Source organism: Micromesistius poutassou (assembly GCF_964030765.1).
Source record: "Micromesistius poutassou genome assembly, chromosome: 22".
In the NCBI taxonomy this organism is placed as follows: domain Eukaryota; kingdom Metazoa; phylum Chordata; class Actinopteri; order Gadiformes; family Gadidae; genus Micromesistius; species Micromesistius poutassou.
The window spans coordinates 11,967,228-11,988,561 of NC_140292.1; the positions used below are offsets into that span (position 1 = coordinate 11,967,228).

General features: G+C 43.8%; 1 protein-coding gene across 1 annotated transcript; it reads left to right on the plus strand.

The window, feature by feature from the left end:
- The first annotated feature begins 1,725 nt into the window (after positions 1-1,725).
- On the plus strand, positions 1,726-19,052 carry LOC311367929 (suppressor APC domain-containing protein 2-like). Its single transcript, XM_084486802.1, has 6 exons — positions 1,726-2,716; positions 8,639-8,769; positions 12,881-13,027; positions 13,391-13,480; positions 15,904-16,029; positions 17,355-19,052. Exons 1-6 carry the CDS (start codon positions 1,897-1,899, stop codon positions 17,481-17,483), a joined length of 1,443 nt encoding a protein of 480 aa, XP_084342928.1. The 5' UTR covers positions 1,726-1,896; the 3' UTR covers positions 17,484-19,052.
- Positions 19,053-21,334: the final 2,282 nt, after the last annotated feature.

The window sequence follows — 21,334 nt, forward strand, 5'->3', positions numbered from 1 at the left end:
ATGGACGGTTGAAACAATATAACCTTTCAAGCTTTGCACGAGGCCTTAAAGGAAACTAAATAACCAAAGTCCAATATTTGAACACGGGACGTGTAAGCCTAAGAACAACTCCACACATCCTGTTGCTAGAGCCAGCTTTCTCGCTCTTTTCATTTCAGTTCAAACAGCAGATTATCAAACTGACAGAGTTCTAATTCTGACTTGTCTAATCAATGTCTAATCTTTGGTGGTCATCAGCAGACCTGATTAAGGGCTTCATTATGAACACAATATCTCTTTGGTAAAACAATCCATACAAACAGAACTAAAATGACCTATTTGTGTTATCCCTAATGGAGTTTCACTATCATTAATTGCACAAAAGAATATTCTACTTGGCTTAAACCCTAACCATTTCTCATTTCTCATTTCTTTGCATTTTTGATGTCACTAATACTCAATAGTCATTGTTTAAGAATGGCCGTGATTCTGATGGAATAGCAGATGGCAATAACAATAACACCAATAATGGTGTTTGTGTGTGTTGTGTTTGTTAGAGAAAGAGAAAGAGTGTGTGAGAGGGGGGAGAGAGTGTGTGTGTGTATGCATGTGTGTTTACATGTGTTTGTGTGTGTGTGCATTTGTGTGTGAGTGAGAAAGAGAGGGAGAGTGTGTATGTGTTTTTTCTGTGTGTGTTTGTGTGCGTGTGTGAGAGGAAGAGAGAGTGTGTTTGTTTGTTTCTGCATGTGTACATGGGATCATATTGTGTGTGTGTGTGTGTGTGTGTTTACATGGGATCATATTGTGTGTGTGTGTGTGTGTGTGTGTGTGTGTGTGTGTGTGTGTGTTTGGTAGCTTTGTGTGGCAGCAGAATGCAGAGTTGGATGAGAGAGGGTTCTCTGACCCTCTCAGTCTAATAATCCAAAGGGACACGATGAGGCCATGTGACAAAGAGGTCGCTTTTCTCTCTCCCTTTCTCTTCCTCCCTCTCTCACACACGGAACTCTTTCTACGGTCAATGCAATTATTTAGAATCAATGCCACAAACTCCTTCTCTCCACATTTGATTGGGTATTGGCCCCGGGCAAGGGCTGAAAGATGGCAAAAATAGTTCAATAGTTGACCATACCAACATGTGTGTGTAATTGAGTACAAAGGTTGTATGTGAAGGATTTTAAGCTATTACGTATTACGTAAGCTATTACTCATGTTTATAATTGTATTATTATTATACCATATCACAATTGGTTGTTCATTCAATAAAACACATTAATAACACACATTCAATAATCAGTAGAAAACCTTACACGCCCTGATGCGATTATCACTAACTGACTGTATAATCATGACCCTTAATAAGCACTATGTGCTTTTAAGCCTAATGAAGGGAGCTGTGAAGACCAGTTAAAATACTATAAAACGAATCCCAAAATAAAGTAGGTTAATAATAGAACTGAATTACTGATTATATATATAATGATTGTATTTTACGTTGTCAAAGACAAAAAGTGGAATCAGCCATTGGTGTAATTCAAGAAATCGGATATGAATCAGAAATCAGATATGAATCACGGATAAACAACGTCCCGTTTGCAATAATAAAAGCGCAACTCAAACTTGTTGGACCAATCGGAGCGCGTCTCTCCCTCACCGTGACCAATAGGAGCGCGTCTCTCCCTCACCTGACCAATAGGCGGACGCCTTGGCAGACAGGCACAGACGTTTGAAGGGCGGTGATGCAAAAAGTATCGTGAGCGACATAAAAGAGGGTTAGTTCATAAGAAAACACTTCTTTTATTGTTTACAACTCGGTGGCATCATTTTAACGGGAAGACTTCGATTTCATTGGAATAGCAAGTTACCTTATCCGATTATAAGAACACGGCGCCTCGGACCTGGATCCACGCTATAGGTTTAATGTCACTCGGTGAAAGTGACCTATACACATTAATGGCTCTGATAGCTACCGAGGGCTGTAAACTCAACAATCAACCTACAACTAATGGGAGAATCGGCGCAAGAAAACCAGGGTTTCAGGGCCGGTCTGGCAGTTTTAAAAGTGTCAGAATGCAACCTAAAGAAAGTGACTATTCAACCGACGGCTTACCGAAAGCCTTCCTGCTCAGCCTGAGGACACTTTTTGATATCCTAGATGACGGAAGGAGAGGTTTTGTCCACATATCAGAGATCGAGGGCCGGTGGCAGGGCGCAGACACACAGGACCTGCCCGGCGGGGTGCTGGAGTGCTTGCGGCGGGCGGCTCCGCCACATGGCTGCCTCACCTTCCAGAGGTTCGTAGCGGGCCTGCGCTATTCAATGCTCAACCCCGACAATAATAATGATCACTTTAAGGCACAGGCGGCTCTCCAGACCGCAAAGCCTTATCCAAACCATAATTTGCCTCCTCCACTGACAAAACCCGCCTCGCATTCTACGTGCAATGTCGGCACGCGAATTGATAACAAACTTCGGCCTCTGGGGCCGAGCAATGTGGCCAACACGCAGCAGCAGCAGCGAGCCACCCCGCTGCACGGCCGGGCCCGGCCGGAGGACGGGAGGAGGTACCCTGCCTGCGGGACAGCGAGGTACGACGCGGGCTGCGAAAGGTCCGGAAGGTGTCTGGAGCGGGTCTCTGTACCCGTGCAGTATGTCGGGAAGCAAGGTCCTCAGCCGGGTGGTGTCCGGGCCATTGATTCGCTTGCGCTGGAATCTTCCCAGTTCCTAAGATCTACGACGTGTGAGTATCTCATGAAAGTCTTCTCAGATAATATGTGTTAATGTGTGTGTTGTAGCAGGCCTATCTAGGCCCTACTGTTACAATACCAAACGTCATATTATCTCATCCAATGCATGCATCACTACATATCTGCAGCAACACAAAAACATATGGTTAATAGGTATTTGGTTTGAGCTACACTGGGATGTACAGTGGAAGAGGTAGATCTCAGGTACTCTCTGATGAGGAGTGATTCCTGGACTTATGGCTGACCCTGACACAACACATGAGGTCTAGACCAGCTGAAGGCTCTTGTAGGAAAGTCAGAGAGATGAAGGTAGAGTTCACCTGAGTTCTCTTGAGGTAGATTTACATTACACTTTTTTATACAGCAGAAGAGAATACCCAAGAAAATATTTATAACAGATGTGTTGTTTACTTTCTTCTTGTTTCTTTCCCTCTTTTTACACACACACACACACACACACACACACACACACACACACACACACACACACACACACACACACACACACACACTGACTTTTTCTTGTTCTCCCTCTTTCTGGCATTCTCTCTTTCCCACTCTCTCGGTCTCCCTATCTCTTGCTCGCTTTCTGTCAATCATTACGTTTACACACCGCTTAATCCGATTAAAGCCATAGTTCGACTATGCTCACTTTTGTTGTATAACTGCATTGTTGTATAACTGGACAATTGACAACTGCAATTGTCCAGTTATACATGGCGGTGAGTAAATCGATTCATTGGCCGAAGCGTGTCATGCCCCGGTATGATAGGTGGCGCTGTACCCATTTCAACTAGTGGTAATAGAGCCACCGGCTGACCTCTTTACGTCACCAGCAACAACAAACTCAGGCGGCAATTGAGAAAGATGTTTTCAGTAGACAGCTGTCAGTTCACTTCGGGTCCATATCACCTCAAAATAAATGTTTTAAAATTCCCTACAAGTCTTGGATACTTGCATCCATTGGACTCAGGAAAAAGTTAGCCAGAGAGAGAAAGATGGCAGAGAGAAAGAGAGTCCCACACAGACAGCAGTGTTTCCCACAGACCAGGTAGCAATGTGTTCGCCCGTGCCTAAAACCGCCACTGCTTATAATGCTTATAACGCTTATAATCGCGGGTGGAATTGTTGACGGGGAGGGGGGGGGGGGGGTAGTTGGGTTGGGGCGGACAGGATTGTTGACGGGGAGGGGGGGAGTTGGGTTGCGGGCGGACAGGATTGTTGACTGGGTGGGGGTGCGATTACGGGCTGGCGGAGTTAAACTTAAAAATCGCGTTAAAATAAATAAGAAAAGCTGAATCAATTTGTGGCGCTCGTTGTTCAATCTGTGGTGCAGCGCCACACATTGGTCTATGTATGGGAAACACTGGACAGACAGACAGTGCTGTCACCGTGGTCATGAACCCTGACCATTGGAGACCAGTTGACAGCATTCTGGGCCAGACTCCCTGGAGCACCAGAGAGGTGAAACCTTGCCAATCCTTTCTTAAGAGCCTCCCTCTCCCAGCCATAATCTGCAAGTTTCCCCCTGGGCCTTGCTCTGTTCCCCTTCTCTCCCCTCTTCTTTTTGCTCTATGAAATTCCAATGAAGGGCTAAAGGTCAGTTGTACAAATGGTTCTGGGCTGGATTGCTGTGGATGTCGTGTGGGTTAGGGTGGAGGGTTTTCTAATAAAACAAACATTTTGTATTTTGTGTAACAGATCGGTTTGGGCATAATTTCTTATGATCATGGATCATTCAAACCTTTGCTGGAGTATAACATGCAAAAACTAGAAAATTCATTTCCTGCAGAAAATGCGGTGAGTGCTGTAGTGCAAAGTGAGCTTGAAAATATGTTTTAGTAAAGCCACATAGTTGAAGACGTAAAGAAATGTTAAATGACTTAAATCAAGTGAAGGGATTTGAGTCTAAATGGAGTAAACAATGTAAACATGCACACCATTTAAAAAAAATACAAAATGGTTGGAAACAAATAAAATTAAGAGTTAAATAATTGGCTAATGTGATGAAGTTTGAATACGTTTGAGATACAATATAGCATAGTTCTGTTCTGTTGGCAATTTCCAGACCAACTTTAGACTAAAAACCGCCCAATCAACCAAAAACCCGCCCAAAATGAATACTGCCAGAAAACCGATACTTCTGCAATGGCAAATACACGAATACACACCTAAACGCAACCTGATTATTATGATTATTATTAACTATGAGATTATGTACAAGGAACCTCTCATCTATCTCTCATACACACACCTCACAAGGTCTGTGTAAAGAACACACTGAAAATGGGATGAGTCAGATGACATAAATACAAACACACAAAATAGGCATGTAAAAGACCAATGGTGAGCACAATAAACACCTGAATGCGACCTTATTGACTTAATAACTTTTACGTTACACGCACGCACGTGCGTGCGCACTCGGGGGGAGTGTCGTAGCCCCTCTTCTGCCTCACCCTGAGGCAGCCTGAGCCTGGGGGGTGTAGTCATGGACCACCAGCAGGCCATCCCTCAGCCTGCGGAAATATAGTCCATAGCCGCACCCCCGGCAATCTCGGGCTCGGGCGGGGCCCCGAACACCGAGTCCACTGGTGTCCGCTCCCCCAGCCCGTCGCTCTGGGGGTGGAGCGGCGTCGTCCTCGTCTTGTGCACCGCCAGCCGCTGGCAGACCTCCCCAAAGACCTGGGACTCAAAGGTCCGCCCCTGGTCGCGTGGTTCCCGAACGGTCTCTTAGGAGTCTTCTTAGGAAGCACTCCTTACGTGATTCGTAAATGGCGCTGTCCAGAAAGAACGTGCTGAAATCGATTGCTCAGAGATTGATTTTCCATTTCATGCGCAGGTGCATGACACCATTCTAAAAAATATTGCAGTCTTTGTGAATAAAACGTTGCTTGAAATCCTTCTAGTAGGCCTGAACATTTATTTAACCATGGGTGAACATAGCATAGCCTACACTGATTTAAAAAAATATATAGAAACAGCGGAGGAGATTGAGGCAAACACATCCTTAATTACATCTGTCGCAGCCGTTCAACCTGTGTAGCTAGGTTAACTATGACCTAACTTTTTGCAGTATATTCTACATACCTCAAACGGATCCACCAGCATTCCGAGGCTTCAAATGCGGCATTGAACAAGTCTTATTTTCTTTTACACATTTCTCAGACAGCAAAAAATATGTTTAAAACCCACGCAATCACCACCAGAATCACCACAGCTGAAGCCGGTATTGTGAAACTCAAAACAACCGGCAACAAACTTGTCGCGTCTATTCCCGTAAACGCCGTCGATGGCTACTGATGACGTGACTGGGTCTTGAAGGGTTGTCCCATTTCGTAGGGGAAGAATTTGCGAGGGGTAGGGTTATGGGGTAGGCTTAAAGGACATTTCTGCTATTAAGCACATTGAACCCCCTATCTGGTTTGTCTAGGATGAAATAGAGTGGTTGACACCGACATGTTGACTATTGGGCCTGTCAGGTATTTGGCTCATTTAGAATCGCCCTGCCTGCTTCAGAATGGCTACATGCTACATCGTTTTCAGAAATGTGCAACTCACCGAGTGGTGTTCGTTGATGTTCCAAATCAAGTATTGTAGCGAAATACAGTTTCTGTCGTGTTTTATTTGGCATTTTGTAAATCCCATTGAAACCAGACCGGAAACTGAAAGGGAGGCTGTTTACGTTTGGTTGTAGTCTTTTCGCTCGGTTCTCCGTCTCAACAGTAGGGCTAGAACCGAGCGAAAAGACGAAATTGAAATGAGCCAAATACCACCATGTCAACCACTCTACTTCATCCTAGACAAACCAGAAAGGGGGCTCAATGTACTAAATACCAGACTTGTCCTTTAAGGGGTAGGCTTAAGGGGTAGGCTTAAGGGGTAGGGGTGAGGGTTTGGGCGAAGGGGTGTATTGAGATTGGGCCCAAGTTTAAAGTAGTTGAAGTGTCAGAGAATTGACTTCCATTGTAAAAAATAATATTTTAAAAGTAGAATATCTTAAAAAGTTTAAGATATTTTAAAAATCTGAAAGGAAGCGCGCCATTCCAAGCTAATCTGAACATTTTAAAATTAGAATGGAATGGAGTCTCTAGGTCAGTGTTTCTCAACCTTTTTTGAGCAAACGCCCCCCTTACCTTACCCTGATCCTCTGGCGCCCCCCCCCCCCCCCCCATTATTATTGTTAATTTTTTTAAAGAAATTTGCGACACCCGTGGGTAGGCTATATCCATTACCAACTCCACTCCAACATTGCTTGAATAAAAAACTTCTGTGCCGTTTTGGTTTCTTCTGGACAAGAAAATGTGTATTCAGAGTTTTATTAAAAGGTTTTATTATTGAGCTATTGAAATTTAATACGTAAATGCTTGTGTACATTTTTATTGGTTATTGAACTGTTAACCCGCGAACGTGGGTTCAATATGTGCATGAAAGACTCCCTTTGTTTACGTGACGTTGCCTAGCAACGCATGTGCAGCTTTTATCCGCTTCGTTCTGAGTTGGCGAGTAGCACGTTTAAGTTTGCAGCCAAATAGTAATTAAAGTAGTTTGTTACTATACAAGTTAAGCGCCTGTAACATGAGTGTTAAATGCGTGTGTGTCGGTTGGTGTGCGTCCCTTATGAAAGTAAGTGTTTATCGGTTTGCAGACGTAATGAGAGATGTTGCAGTGGTCTACATGTAATGCACACATTCTATTGTTTACAATAGAATAGAAACGAGTTTTAGAGCTTTATTCACGTCTTATGTTGCCTTACTATGTAATATGGATGAGATTCATGCTTGCTTAGTGTAATGCCCCATCCACCGCTTGCTTTGCATGTCCCGCAAACCAACCAGTGGAAGTCAGGGGAGGGCGAAATAGTTCCGGAAAGCACCACGCTGCTGCGATGAGGTGGATTTGTTTATCGGCGTTACTATAGAGATCATGGCGGTACTGAGCATAAAGTAAAAAGTAGTTGAGACGATAGAGGGGTTAGAAACCCATATGAAGATAGGCTTTTTATTTCAGTTATCCTATTTTTGCACCGAAAATATTTGAAAACCATGAAAGTTCAAGTTCAAAATAATGACCACTACACAAGCAAAGTTGTGACGGCCCCGTGTTCGTTCCCAGCGCCCCCCTAGGTTCTACGAACGCCCCCCAGGGGGCGCTGCCGCCCCGTTGAGAAACCCTGATCTAGGTGAAGGAGATAGGTCCCAAAGTTTGTAGAGAATAATAAAGAAGAAGAAGAAGAAGGAAAGAATAAAACTTAAGAGGAACAATAGTTGAGTACAATAGTTGACGGTAAAGCTGTTGGTCATAATTTCTGTTCATATTTGTGCGTGTCAGAGATTGTCTGAAAATACAGAAGCGTACTTTGGAAGGGACATAGCCCATGTTGGCTCAGTCAAAGTCAATATCCTTTCTTGAAGGATTGAACATATGTATAACTACATTGTGAATGACCCTCCTTGGGGTTTACATTAACAGTTGTGGTCTTAGGGTGAAACCAACCACAAGAATGTTAACTATATAATACTAAGTTGGGTCTTTTATAGTTATGGCCTATTATCACACAATCAGCTCCGTTCCACTATTTCTCTATACTTGCTCTATAACATGGCTCTCTCTAGTGGATGAGAATACCCTTAACATGCTACAAAACAACTAAAACATCCTGCTCCTAACTGGTAACTTATCTTTTGACGTTGAAATGAAGTGCTAAAAAATAAGATTAATGTTATAGAAATGTAGATTCTAGTTGACACACAAATACTTAGTTGTTCTGTTTGCTCTTGTGAAAGCACAAGACCAATCCTGATATCTCTGACATCATATCATCCGGTTGGGGCGACAAGAACGGTGGAGAACAGATGAGCCTTTAAAGATGATGTGGAGCATCATCCCGATGAGTGACCGCCCCTCTGGTGCAGGTGCTGTGGAGGCGGGGCTCCCCAGATCTCGGAGCGAGTCAGCCAAAGGATTAAGGGCCTCACTGCGCCGTGGGCGGAGCCAAACAGAGCCGCGGCGCCACACCATCACCACCGGAGTGGACTACGGAACGGTAACACACACACGCACATGCGCACGCGCACACACACACACTGGTTTAAACAATGGCCATATACTTACATACCACAGTTCTTTTGGTCCTTTTCTCCCCTCCAGAATAATGGTGTATTGTGTTGTGGAGCAGGTGTGTGTTCATGGCAGGTCCAGTGAGAACTAGACCGTACGGTGTGAGAGAGAGGATGACACGCCGTGTCTGCTGTAAGGACGCAGCCTGATGGCTCTACCCACTGAGCGCCGCTGCCCGACTCTTTAACCAGACCGGCTTTTAAAGTGAACTTCATGGGCTGAGCAGAGCTGGCCATGCAGTGTGGAACAGGTCATGAAGTTCCAATGTAGCTAAACCGAATATAAATAGGAGAATCAGAGAATGCAAGCAGAATACAGAGGCCTTAGCCTTTAGTGCAGGGCTCCTCTATTCCTATTGGTCACCACCATATACTATTCTCCACCCCAACCTCACGTGGCCCCTCCTCCCTTGGCTCTCATGCCACTCGGCCCTCTCTCTTTGTCCTTCCTCTCTGTCCCTGTCGAGTTCCCTCATTTCCCTCCAACCCTCTATCCTATGTGTTCCCTTCCTCGTTTTATTTTTTCTCTAAGCTCCCCCCCGTCGCCCCCTCCCCCCCATCTGTTCCCTTTCCCTTCTCTCCTGTCTCGTCCGGAGAGAGAGAGAGAGAGAGAGAGAGAGGGAAGGGAGAGCGAGAGACAGAGAGACAGAGAGAGAGAGATTGATTCCTTGGGTTCTCGTCGTCCTGAGCTCCTGTTGTGGTTCTGGGCTCCCTGCTGCCTCCCAGTCGTCACTGGACTGATGGTGGCCAGCCGGGTCGGGCCCAGCGGCCTGGTAGAAGCAGGGGACTCGCTTGGCCAGCCCGGCCAAGCCTGGACAGCTGTCTGGGCAGCCTACACCACCGTGTTCATTCCCCTGAGCAGTAGCCTCTACAGCAGCAAGGCCCTGCACTTTTTCCTTTGGGTGAGTAAGTATAGGAGAGAGAGAGAGAGAGAGATTGTTGACCCATGGTTGTTGAGGCTGAACTGATGATCTTTCAATATTTGTTAATGAGATTGAGAGAAGTGAGCGATAAGGTCAATCTCTGCACTGGTCTGGCGTACTGACCCACTTTCATTTCGGACTTGTTTTATTTGCCTGGCAGTCAGAATAGTATCTTATTTCAGAACATTGTCTGTAGTCCAACATCTTGGACATCCTGTAATGTTAACTCTTGACAGTTGCTCTTAAGACTAACATTTGTTGTTGTTTACACACACACACACACACACACACACACAAAAGCCCCTCCCTCCCTGTTTCACTGTAAACTCGCTCGCTCGCTCTCTGAATCTCACTCTTTCACTTTCTCTTCTTATATCTGTCCTTAAAAGTACTGAAGAAGCTTCTTCCTCTCGTACAGCTGGTGTTACATAACATCAGCCCCAGGGATCACACCATTGTTTCCTTATATGCTACGACTGCTTCAGCGTCTGTAAACATCACGGGTGGACGAGGGGGCGAGTGAGGCGTCACCAATAACTATGGACATGAGAGAATGGATGGAGAGATGAGTGGAGGGACAGATGACACACCAGGGGCCGGAGTGTGTGTGTGTGTGTGTGTGTGTGTGTGTGTGTGTGTGTGTGTGTGTGTGTGTGTGTGTGTGTGTGTGTGTGTGTGTGTGTGTGTGTGTGTGTGTGTGAGAGAGATAGATAGACAGTGAGAGTGAGAGAGAGATGCCCAGTCAGCACAACTTGTGCTCAATGCCAGAGACACACACACACACACACACACACACACACACACACACACACACACACACACACACACACACACACACACTGGGGGTGGCCATAGTTGGAGCGGCCTCACTGTGTTTATCCCATTCCTGGGTTGCTGTGCGGTTGCCATGGCGGCAGTGGAGCGATGCTTCCTGGGACATTGTGTGTGTTTGGGTCGAGAGGCAACAATACACACCGCTACACTGGATCATAGTACTTGTACTTATTCAGTACTTCACAGCCATTTGTATCTGTGTGATCTAATGCTGATCATGGACCATACAGTGAACCATGGACCATACAGTGAACCATGGACCATACAGAGAACCATGGATCATACAGAGAACCATGGATCATATAGTGAACCATGGACCATATAGTGAACCATGGATTATATAGTGAACCATGGACCATATAGTGAACCATGGACCATATAGTGAACCATGGATTATATAGAGAACCATGGATTATATAGAGAACCATGGACCATATAGTGAACCATGGATCATATAGAGAACCATGGACCATACAGAGAACCATGGATCATATAGTGAATCATGGACCATATAGTGAACCATGGATTATATAGTGAACCATGGACCATATAGAGAACCATGGATCATACAGAGAACCATGGATCATATAGTGAACCATGGATCATATAGTGAACCATGGACCATATAGTGAACCATGGACCATACAGTGAACCATGGACCATACAGTGAACCATGGATTATATAGAGAACCATGGATTATATTATAGAGAACCATGGACCATACAGTGAACCATGGACCATACAGTTAACCATGGATCATATAGATAGCCCAGGGGGCTGGTTGGTATTACTTAAAGGAATCATGCTTCCTTCTCAATACTCACCCTGTGGTGGGCAGGGCTCCACACCAACGGCAATGGGAGCTAACTTCACAATAATACCAACCTCTCTACCCCGCTCTCTCTCCACCCATCTCTCTCTGTACCTCTCCTTCTCCACCTCTCTCTCTCCACCCCTCTCTCTATACCTCTCTCTCTCTCGATAGATAGATAGATAGATAGATAGATAGATAGATAGATAGATAGATAGATAGATATACCTGCTGTTCTCTCTCTATCTCTCTCTCTAACCCATAGCTGTTCCTTCCCCCCACCCCTCTCTCTATAGCTATTTTCACATACAACCGTCTATTCTCCGTTGTATATGTGAATGACATATCCTGACGTTGGACCTCCTGAAAAAAGACTACCCCTCAGGTAGTATTTTAGCCGGCGGAAATGTTAATTACCTTATATGTGAATGAGCAGTAGAATGTCGGCATTTCAGACCAGTTGAGTCGGCGTGTTGATGACACTTCGGTCTATGTTTGCATGTCATTGAGTGGCACCCGCACCCTAATTGATAATCAGCCTGTTGTCTTTTGTTCGCTGAATGGTTTAAAACATTTAAATGTGGCACTGCTTTTCAGAGTCATTCGTGGTGAACGCTAAATGATAGGTCTCATCGTAACCCTCAAGTACAACGTCATACAATAAATTACAATACATGAGTTCACAGCTGCACGCGTATATAGAAATGTTTTTATTATGTTACACCTTTCCTGCTGTCGGCTCCCAGACCGTAGTCGAGGAGCACAGGGGAGACGTTCCCTCCAGGGCCGATGTTCTCTCGGGGGTAACACCCTTCACTTTGACCGGCAGTGGGTCTGCTTATAGGTCGGAATGAAGCGGCCGCCGATGATTGACAGGCTGGGTACTTTATTCTTAGTTTCACTAACTTTACAGTACACGTTTGCACAGACACAACCGGACTTGTTCATTACTTTACTAAACTGACACACGCTACCGCTCGCTCTCCTCGCTTGTCCACTCACTCACACATACAACATACACACATTCGCCATTCTCGCGCACACACCTGCGCTATCTCTCATAACAATTATTATTGACAACAGTTAGCTGAACATTATAGGGTCCCGTCCTTCCACTCCCTGTTTTCTCAGTTAACACAGATATCAACTACATTTGTCCCAGTGTTTGTTAGATGTGAAATGAAGCCAAAAAATACGCTCTCTTCCTCCGGTAACGCAGTCGTTCGCGACGCCTTTCTTGCTCAGCGTTTCTTCTATTTGTCCGCATATTGGGCGTCAAGTGTGAATAAGTGTGAATGACCCTCACGGTCGAACCTCCTGATCCACAAATGCAGAGAAAAGACGGAGGACATATGTGAAAACGGCTTATACCTGTTGTTCTTGTTTTTCTCTCTCTCTCTCTCTCTCTCTCTCTCTCTCTCTCTCTCTCTCTCTCTCTCTCTCTCTCTCTCTTCCCCCCCCCCCCCCAGCTGAAGCAGATGAAGGAGCTGGAGCAGGAGAAGGACTCCCTGCTGGCCGGTCTGGAGCAGGTGGAGCGCGCCCGGGACTGGTACCAGACCCAGATCCACAGCGTCACCGAGAGACAGCAGCTGGTTGGCCAGAGCGCCCAGAGCACGGTGGGAGCGCTGCTGAGTGACCTGCAGTGGTCCCATTAGAACACAAATACACAACAAGGAACAAGTGTTTTGTTTGTTTACTGTACGCACGTCGTATCTGTCGTTTGCTTCATTCATTTACATCCTGTTAGTGTATTCTGTGTCATTTTTTATTTTGTGAGTTTAGAGTATTTGTTAGATTTTATTATTAGATATAAGATCATGTTTTTATATATTTTTGTTATGTAATTCTATTATGTTTTATGTTATGTTTTTTAGGATTAAATATACAAATATAACACCTCATTTTGTGCAAACAATTCAGACTGCGAATTTACCAAAGATGTAGTTTTATTGAGTTTTATTTTCTTTCTCTCTTGACAGGAAGGGAGTCCGAGTCATATCAACGTTTTGATTCCTAAACTGCAAGAAGTCAATCGCTGCCTTAATGACCTCATTGCCTGCACTGAGGGGGTAAGTCTCTAGGGACGGGCAACTGGCGGCCCGCAGATCATTTAAAATGGAATAAAAAACTTAATCAAGAAAGATGAGAAGCACTACCCTGGAAATCCAGAGTTCTCGCTACAGCACAATTTGAATTTCCTCAGCGAGTCATTCTTGGAACGAGCAATATACTCACTCCCCAATTCCCCAAGCCCAGAACATTAACCAATCACATCGGTGTATCTGATATAGGCGGGCCAAAAGCATTGCAGTTTTACCGACCGGATACGGCAAGAATCTTATCTATTGGTTAGCTCTGCTGGTAGCTTTTTCGTATGGGGCTCTGGATACGTCACTCCTTGTATTCTTCTGATTGGTCGTAGTGTTATCCAAATGCATGCTTGGAGCCGCCCCTCGAGTTGGGCCATTTTCATTACTCGTTGCCAGACCCTACAGCTTTCTAGATGTGGGTCTGGATTTCCAGGCTAGAGAAGCAGAGTATCTGTTAATCAAATTCAAAGGCAAACCCATGTGTCTAGTTTTCTTAGAAACTATAGAAACTAAGTCATGAAAGATTTTAACTTCAGTCGCCACTACTACAACTGCACTGAATATGAGAGTATAGACATGTTAAAATGTATTTCAGCATGGAAAACATGAAATGAATGTATGCTGGTTCAATTAATGCATAGGCTATGAATCAGAATGAATTGTAGGTAATGGCCACCCCCAAAATGCACCAGAATACAGGAAATCACATCTACCGTCCACGACATCGCCCCACCCACAAATTGAATCAGCCGCAACTGATACAGACGTATATATACACATATTTTGTTCTTATAAATAATTATTTTGTAGCTTCCCTCGATTAGTTGAAGAGCGTGGTCATGTGGACCTCTGATGGTGATGACGAAGAATTGTGGCCTTCTTTATCATGAAAGTTGCCCATCCCTGATCTAGAGCAAAACTTTAATTGATTCAATTCAATTTTAATTCAATTGTATTTATATTGCCCTTAATCACCATTACAGTCTCAAAGGGCTTAACAGGCCAAGTATTTGTGACACACCCCCCTGACCCAAGCCCCCACACTGGCAAGCTGGCATGGCCAGCTCCCGAAGATCGGAGGGGCCGTGACGGACTGTAAGGAACGATGAGGTCAGGGAGGATGGAGCTCGTCCATGCAAGGCTTTATAGGTTAGCAGTAGCACCTTAAAATCCGATCTCAAAGTTATTGCTAGCCAGTGCAGCAGTGCAACTTTCTCGTTCCGGTCAGTAGTGTAGCTGCTGCATTCTGTACAAGCTGTAGACTTCTCGTGGTAGAGTTAGGTAGACCCGAGAACACTGAATTACAATAATCCAATCTTGATGATATAAATGTGTGAATCAATATCTCTGCATCTGCTTCAGATAACATTGGTCTGATTTTTGCAATGTTTCTCAGGTGGAAGAAAGCAATTTTAGTTATGCTTCTAACGTGTTGGTCAAAGCACAGCAAAGGTTCGAACAGGACACCAAGATTTCTGACACATGCACTCTGTGGGATTGCCAAGCCATCCAACCACAGTGAGACTGTCTCCAATTTTCTCTGGTTCAGTTTTGAGCCGATAATTATCATCTCTGTCTTCCCAGTGTTAAGCTGCAGGAAGTTCTGTAACATCCACCTCATCACTGCAGCCAGACAGGACTCAACCTTCTGGATCTGGGCTGCGTCTCTTGATTCTACAGGAATAAAGAGTTGGGTGTCATCCGCATAGGAGTGGAAGCTAATTCAAAAGCTGCGTATAACGTCGCCTAAGGGAAGCATGTAGATTGCAAAAAGCAATGGACCAAGGACTGACCCTTGTGGTACACCAAAGCAAAGTTTGCAGTGCTTCGATTCTGAACACTCATAGAGCACAACCTGTTTTCTATCTGTGGGGTTTGATTCAAACCAGCGAAGAGCCGTACCCCCGAAGCAAAACTTTTTGATAAACAATAAACCAGGGTTAGCAGAACCTCTGGTCCAGCAGTCCTACTGTGTTATAGCAGAACCTCTGGTCCAGCAGTCCTACTGGGTTATAGAACCTCTGGTCCAGCAGTCCTACTGGGTTATAGAACCTCTGGTCCAGCAGTCCTACTGTGTTATAACAGAACCTCTGGTCCAGCAGTCCTACTGTGTTATAACAGAACCTCTGGTCCAGCAGTCCTACTGGGTTATAGCAGAACCTCTGGTCCATCAGTCCTACTCTGTTATAGAACCTCTGGTCCAGCAGTGCTTATTTTTTATTTTCCCTGTTAATAGCCAATTACACGCTTATAGATCCCGCCTCCAGAAACATGATTGGTCAAAACAAATATGAAGCAAAATAAAGTGGGAGGCTCATCTGCCATCAGACTTTAAATCGTGAATTTAAAATCTGATATGTGAGATTTAAGTAATACTGATTTATTGTCTCCTCCTCTGTCAGAATCCATTTGTTCCTGCTGGTGTCCAGAAGAGCCCCCACCCCCCCAGCCCCCACCCCCCCAGCACCCAAGCTCCTCCTCCTCAGGCCATCCAGAGGCTGAAAGAGCAGAACCGTCTGCTAACACAGGTACAAGACATATATATATATATATATATATATATATATATATATATATATATATATATATATATATATATGTATATATATATACACCAGTGGTGGCTGGTGGTTTTGTGAGGGAGGAAGGACTGCGCGCTTGGTTGCCATTGGCCTGCTTGCACTGTTAGTGGCGTATGGTGGCATAAGTATGTGAGAATCAAGTTGTTTCAGGGTGTTTTGGTGAACTACAAAATAGCAGAGAGGGATAATTATGTGAATAAAATTGATACAAATCCACCAGTGGCAGCATTGTACTTTGAAAGCTGGTGGGCAGCATGTCTTTGCATGTCAGGCCTACTCTTGATTTGTAAAACTAAATTAAAAAAATCTATCATTGGGCCTATTTTTGCCCTCAATGACTGAAGCTATTGGTTGTAATTTGGCTATGTTTATTTTCAGCTACAATTGTTTTAAGAAAAATTAAGACCAAAAGTGATGCCGTTTAAAATGCATCATGCTCTGAATCATTCACTAACGTCCTTTCCACAATATCAAACAGAACGGTCAGAGTAACAAACAATAAAAAGAACAACATCAAGAACATCATTTCACATTAATTTATCCAGAAAGCATCTGTCCTTTAACAGCAATAATATTGCAAAACAGTACGAAATGGTAGAGAATACAATTGCCTGTAACTTCCTTTGTGGGAAGGAAGTGACTGGACCCATCGGCCATACAACCGAGCTTTAAGGATCCACAGTAATCTTCCAAAATGGACACACCACTGCACTCACTCACACACATGCTTTGTCCTTTCAAAATTGTATTTACAGTCACGCTATCAGTTTATTTTCAACTGCAACACAGCACCTCACAAACACTCATCTCTCTCTCTCTCACCAACGCATTACATGCCCCAAGTGGGTGTCACTAGATCAGTTTCCATGGCACTCCACCCGGTGCCTGCATACAGTAATGTCTATGGGCAAAGGTCCTTCATGCATACCTTCACCACAGTCTGGAACGGTCTCCCTCAACACATTAGAGCGTTACTAGACCACTGTGTGTTCAGTCTGTTGTCTGTGTGATTGTCCTGCTGATGTCTGATGTGCTATGTTCCTGATATATGTGCTGCAGAACAGGAACCTGCTGAGATCAGCTTTATACTGAGTCAGGCCTTTTTAAATTGTAACTTTGTTATCTTTAATAATTTCCTGTATAATAAAAATAAAATAAAGTAAAAAAAGCTTGAGAACCACTGAACTGAACCACTGAATTATAAAGTGGCCAGGCTACATTGCGTTGATTTGAACCTTGAGTGATTTGTCCCTGTGCTGTCTCATGTCCAGGAGGTGACGGAGAAGAGCGACCGAATCAGCCAGCTGGAGCAAGAGAAGTGTGCACTGATCAAACAGCTGTTTGAGGCCCGTGCTCACAGGGCGCTTGATACCAGCACTATGGATTCAACCTTCATCTAGAATCACACTTCTAAGTTAAAGACACTATGGTCATGCAAACTCCCCAAGCAGATATCGTATTTACTATAAAGAATACCGCTATTCCACCCATGGAATGAACGTGGTCTTGGTGTTCTGATCTTCCGACTGAAAAATGGAAGCAATACTACCTAAAGGACTTCTCAACACCAACTGATTGGTCGACAGCAATGCAGATGTCGTTTTCCACTCCAGCACCCACCCCCTCTCCACCCCCTCCATCCAACGGCGCAAGATACCCCAGATTGAACCACTCGTCTTATTCTCCAAAAAAACATCAAAGTCTGGGGTTATCTTTGGGGATGGATCCCCATCACCTCAAGCCCTCGTGCTGTGGTGGACTAACTACCTGGAACTGGTTGAGATCCCTCTTCTGAATCTATTATTGCGAGTCCAATAATATCATTATTATTGAAAAAAGCAAAATGGTCAATTTAATTGGAATGGTGTACGTCACCAGATTTTTATTGCTGAATGACGTTTGCTGTGAACTGCTGTGAAATATTAACTTTTTTTTTCTTTTTTTTTAATCTTCATTCCAGGTACTTTTGCAAATGTATTTTTCATTATTCATTCAGTCTATTTGTATTGTTAAGTTGCTTCAATGTTCCTGACAGTCCTTTTAGTCGATTCCTTTACTTTATGAAAGAAAAGAAAGAGGCCTTATGCTGGAATGTCGTCTGTGTACTAAAGGTTTGGGCACTATAGCTGCAGCTTTAGTTTAATGGAGACATGGTCCTTTGACATCAAATAGATCAGGACGCATGTTTAACCAAGGAGGTGGAGTCGTGAAGAAGGTAGGAAAGAAGTTTGCACGTAGAATGGATTTAAAAGAGGATACTAATGACATAGTATTCATTGAATGTGTGGGAGCCTTTCCCACTTTTCCGAGATGGTGACCCTGTGGCCGCCGGCCGTGAGTGGGAGGCTGACATCAGAGGGCTGTAGAGGCTAAACCAGAAGGACTCCTTGGTCGCTAGGCTGTTAATGACGCGTGATGTCAACGGTGGCTTTCCTGTTTTGGTCAACTGTTTTTTAAACATAATATGATTTTGCGGGACAAAGTTTGAGAGGCATGTGATGCGCTCCTCTGGGAGTGGAATGGCCGGGTGCACATGCTCAGGGGAGGCACTGGGGCCTCATCTAGGGATGCACCAATTACACTTTGTCTCAGACAACTGATTGGGAACGGTACGGTACCGAGTACCGATATGGGTACTTAATGAAACAATTACAGTTAGAAAAATACCCTCTAGGAAAGAGGGGGGCGTGTTATTGCTATGGTTACGGCCCACGGCAACTTTGTGAAACTTTTTTTAGTAGTGTTGTGTATGAAAGTTATAATGAGCGGTATTGCATATGAAATGCGCCCCACGCTGTAGCAAGATACTTAAGGAATCTGGGCACCGGTATTAAATAAATGGATGCTAAGACGGAGCTCCACCATCCACACACCGTAGCGGCATACAAAGAGTGTCTGAAAAGCAGTCCACCGCTGCTCGGACAGAGCTCCACACTCTGAATTAAATTAAATCCACACTCTAGTGCGTCCATTGGATTTGTGGCTAGAATGTGAAGCCCTCTGAGACTCTGTGATCCAATCACACAGACAAGATTTTAGAGAAACTAAATTAACAAGGGAAAAGTGCTTTTTCACTTCATGAGGAACAAAACAAAATGTGACTTTGTGACAAAAAAAAAAGTGACATGTTCACGTCCTTTTGTAATGCTTTCTGAAAGCCTTTGGTGTGTAGCCCATGTTTGGGTCCAAAATATTTAAAATTGTGAAGAAATTCATGCATTGAAGTTTTATTAAAAGGTTCCCCATAACAATTAATGCTCCAATAAATAAACGGGTTAGGGTAAGAGATAGGCTACAAAACATTGAGGGTATGGGTTAGGCTACAAACAATTCAGTTATACAGACAACACACAAGTGGAACATTTTTAAATTGTACAAATAGGAACGATGTTCACATGTTTGTATGAACTCCATGGTACAGTAGGGATGTTTACAGCACGTGGAAAGCTGAGTACTGTCCTGTGTTTACTTTTCCGATTGTTTGATTGTATGCCCGTGATTGTCTTGCTAGTTTACCTGACTTGTGAATGCAACCTTCTCTACGCGCTCCATTCAAACGTGTATTACAGTTTCCAACAAACTACAATAATGAGACAAAATGGCGCTCCGCTGTCTGTTTTTTATAATCAAATGTCATAACATATATTATAATACATACAAAATATATATATTATAATGCATGTATATTCCTTTACTTTTCATTTGCATAGTACCAACAGTTATTGCACAGGATTTCCTTAAGCTATCAGTTGGACTGCTGTTAGTAAAAATACAGTAGGCCTACATGTACAAAAATGAATGTGTCTATATGTCTATATATGAAAGCATGTGGCACATTCTGTCAAGAGTTGATGTTGTGGTCATTCTGTTCCTTGTCTGTGTGAGCAGTTTAGAGGAACTAACAAGTCTTGACGCTTTTTCTTTAGTTGAAAAGCGATAAAGGGAGAGAGGGGAAGATGGCAGAATCAATACAACAAAAACAAATTATGTTATGTTTAATATTCCCATTTAAGGGCATGATATCCTTTGACCTGAGACCAACACATTCTGCACTCCTATGGAGGTAGATTTGTGTCTTTATTATGCAATCAAACAGAATAGGTTTGAGAGCAAAACTTTCCACACTGCAATCAAAAAATAGATTTGAGAGCAAAACTATCGACACTGCAATCAAAAAATGTTTTATTGCAAGTAAAATAAATGTGATTAAAAATGTATTAATGGGAATCCAAAAGTTTTGTTTGCGAATCCAAAAGTTTTGTTTACGAATCCAAAAGTTTTGCTTGCGAATCCAAAAGTTTTGCTTGCTGTTGAGCTGAATCTCGTGGGCGGGACCTACGCCGAAAGATGTAAGACACGTCTCTATTGGCCAGTCTCGATCGGAGTGACAGCTTGGCAACATCCACAGTTAGTAACGAGAGAGGGAGTTTTGAAGTCCATGATGAGACCGAGCGGGACTCGGGAGCGGAGTTGCCAAGCTGTCACTCCGATCGAGACTGGCCAATAGAGACGTGTCTTACATCTTTCGGCGTAGGTCCCGCCCACGAGATTCAGCTCAACAGCAAGCAAAACTTTTGGATTCGCAAGCAAAACTTTTGGATTCGCAAACAAAACTTTTGGATTCGCAAGCAAAACTTTTGGATTCGCAAACAAAACTTTTGGATTCGCAAACAAAACTTTTGGATTTGCAAACAAAACTTTTGGATTCCCATTAATACATTTTAATCACATTTATTTTACTTGCAATCAAACATTTTTTGATTGCAGTGTCGATAGTTTTGCTCTCAAATCTATTTTTTGATTGCAGTGTGGAAAGTTTTGCTCTCAAACCTATTCTGTTTGATTGCATAATAAAGACACAAATCTACCTCCATACACTCCCAGCCTTTAAATAAATCGAAACCATGTTTCAGCTAAACAAAACCTACTGTAACATATACCCACACACTAGTGTTGCTTTCGTCAACGAAAATTATGACTAAATATCGTCGTCAATGAACCTTTATCACGTGAGGAAAACGAGACGAGACGTCACGTAACTTATTTTTCATGTGAAAAGTAAAGTTACGCGAAACTACTGAAAATATGGTAATGAAACGTAGTTCCTTTTTCAATTCGGCGCAACGTTACTTTTCCCAGGGACCGATTTGACAGCGATACTGCCTTCTCAGGCAGTCTGCTATTGCGCAAGCACGCAGGCGCGCAGCCTGCGCAATAGTCCCTTCAGGAGCTCTCATTCGCCGTACGAGAC